This window comes from Helianthus annuus, chromosome 1 (assembly GCF_002127325.2).
Source record: "Helianthus annuus cultivar XRQ/B chromosome 1, HanXRQr2.0-SUNRISE, whole genome shotgun sequence".
Classification (NCBI taxonomy): domain Eukaryota; kingdom Viridiplantae; phylum Streptophyta; class Magnoliopsida; order Asterales; family Asteraceae; genus Helianthus; species Helianthus annuus.
Window position 1 is genome coordinate 134,971,229 of NC_035433.2, and position 2,716 is coordinate 134,973,944.

At 39.9% G+C, this 2,716-nt stretch overlaps 1 protein-coding gene across 1 annotated transcript; it reads right to left on the minus strand.

Moving 5' to 3' along the window:
• Positions 1-1,049: 1,049 nt before the first annotated feature.
• Positions 1,050-2,051, minus strand: LOC110931972. The gene has a single exon (XM_022175341.1). It carries the CDS (start codon positions 2,049-2,051, stop codon positions 1,050-1,052), a length of 1,002 nt encoding a protein of 333 aa, XP_022031033.1.
• Positions 2,052-2,716: the final 665 nt, after the last annotated feature.

A 2,716-nucleotide genomic window follows, 5' to 3' on the forward strand; every position in this document is an offset into this window, starting at 1 on the left:
AACATTACCATATAACCCTAACTTGGTGACCAAGACATTACCAAATATAATTATAATGTAATTAGGAAACTTAATCAATTATGACCAACTTGTCAACATTGATCCCTCAAGTTCACCGACTTGTGACTTGAACTCATTTGCCATCCTTTCACATCACCGACTTTGTGATGAGTCGGGAATTACCGCCAACAATCACCCCCTTAATTTCCGACTCGAAATAAGTAGGCTCCAACATGTCTTCTTTGTCTTGATTCTCATAGAACACATCTTGATCTCTAGCTGTGTTTTTCGGTTCCTTCCTAGCTCGAACATTCTTGCGACCTTGTACTCGACTAGTCCTTCCACGACTCGTCCTTTGGTCATAAGAACTCGCACCACCATTGACTCGGTTGCGATCTTGAGCAAACACCCGCTTTCTTGGATCATTAAACGTACCTCCTTGGGTTTGAATCTCTTGCTTAACCTTTTCTTTGAATTCTTGAACATTTTTCTTTGGACTTTGAATTTTGGGTTTCTTCATTAAACTTGGATCTTTGAGAAGATTCTGACTCGTACTTGCTGTATCATCTTTCAGTTCAACTCTCTGTAGATCCCTACCCGCAAAATTCTTTATTCCAGTCATGTTATCTTGTGTACCGGAACTTGCTATCTTGAGGTTGATCTTGTACAAACGGTTCTTGGTCCTTGTCACCTTCATCATAAGCTTTCCTGTATCATCATGAATGGTTAGCAAATCACGTTTCATGTGAATGTCGCATCCACCTTCCGTTGCTTGACCAAGACTAATGATATTGCTTTGCAAACTCGGTATGTAGTAAACATCGGTTAACAGGCGCTTCTCCCCCGTTTTCCCTTCAAGTAATACCGATCCCTTTCCCCGTATGTCAATACAAGATCCATCTCCAAACTTCACCTTTCCCGTGACACGTTCATTAAGTTCAAAGAAATAAGCTCGATTACCCGTCATGTGATTCGATGCTCCGTTGTCGAGATACCAAGTATCTTTCTCCATTGGCTCAGTCTCGAAACGCTTTGGATTCACCCATTCTTCATTTAAAAAAAAACGTCTCTTGATCACACCTCATCATGAATAACGGTGGATCAAAGTCATCGTTTTTAGCTAAGTTAGCTTCATCTTGTTTCTTCATATGATCCGGACATCCTGACGCGAAGTGACCAAATTTATCACAACGGTAACATTGAACCTGTGATCTATCTTTCCTTCCTTTTTGGCGATCATTGGTTCTTCTTTGACCCGTTTGCTTTGACCCATGATTTTGACCATCTCGACTTTGACTTCCATCTTGGCCCTCATCATCCTGGTCTTGACGTCTGCCTCGGTAACTTGAACCGCCTCGCCCACGCCCTCGTGTATTTTCATAGGATTTGGATTCCGAGGATGACTCACCATTGGCAAACATTAGATTACCTTGATTTTCTGCTAAAGACTCGATACCCTTAATCCTGTCTTCGAACGTCTTCAGTCTACCGATCGCTTCCTGAAACGTCATAGTCTTCAAATCTGCAAATTGTTCAATTGAAGCTACAATTGGAACATACTTTGTTGGAACAGAGCCTAATAACTTTCTGGTCAGCTTTCTGTTTTCATAGGTGGTTCCCAAACTGGCCGCCTTGGTAACCAACTGACTTATTCTGCCCGCGAAAGAATCAACTGTCTCTGTTTCTTTCATCTTCAAGGATTCGAACTCATTTTCCAGTTGCTCAAGCTTTGCCTCTCGAACCCGTTCAACCCCAACATACCGTGTCTTCAACGCTTCCCAAATTTCCTTTGCAGTCTGAAACTGAGCTACTTGAAACACGAGCTCTTCGGGTATTGCTTGAAGTAGAAGTGCAACTGCCATGTCATCCTTTTTGGCATCTACCTCCTTTTCGCCTGGTTCTAAAGCTTGCTGTATTCCATGAACCTTGAATACTGCCTTGATACGAATCGCCCAGATGTTGTAATTTGTTTCGGTTAACATTGGACATTGTAAAGTTGTGGTACTTTGATCCTTGACCACAACTGGTGGTGGTCTATCACCATTCGTCATTGATTTCCGAACAACTTTTCAGAAACGAACGCGTTTGCTCACAGAAACCCGGTCACGAATACCTCTCGAAAACCGAATAAAAAAGATCTTGAATTGAACCCGCTTGTCCAACCCAAACAACGTTTAATGATTAAACCCAACTTGTTTGAACCAATAAAAAAAAAGATTTAAACCAAATTGTTTTCCTTTTGTTTTAAACTTTTTTTCAAAATCAATTAAATATATTGGACCTTTTCTTCTCGTAAGTCGTAAGTAACTTTTGGTGCAAAAAACTTTAGAAACTCTACAAATTAATTCTCTGGTAATTGTCGCGATTAAGACATATATGATGTATTTAGAATCACACGATCAATGTGTTTGGTTTGTTCGTATAATGAGTCATGCAAGTGGTTTTAAACAATGTTAACAACTTATCAAAATGTGAAGCATGACTGTTGTCACACTACAACCACATGTATTATTGACACCTAGGATAACATGATGAGGTCTTCATCTAGTTTGGTGCACATTTACAAAAGGGTTGACTCTTCATGCCTCTTAATGAATTTGAAGTTGCATCATACATGATCACAAATCCCTTAATCACAGTTTACAAGACAAACTCCTTTTATCTTTTTATCAACTCCTTCATAAACCAATAAGAACCAAAACCCTTGTGTAGAACA

Excerpts from the sequence above, each read along its gene's own strand:
- LOC110931972 (XM_022175341.1), bottom strand. The coding sequence starts at position 2,051 with ATGACGAATGGTGATAGACCACCACCAGTTGTGGTCAAGGATCAAAGT.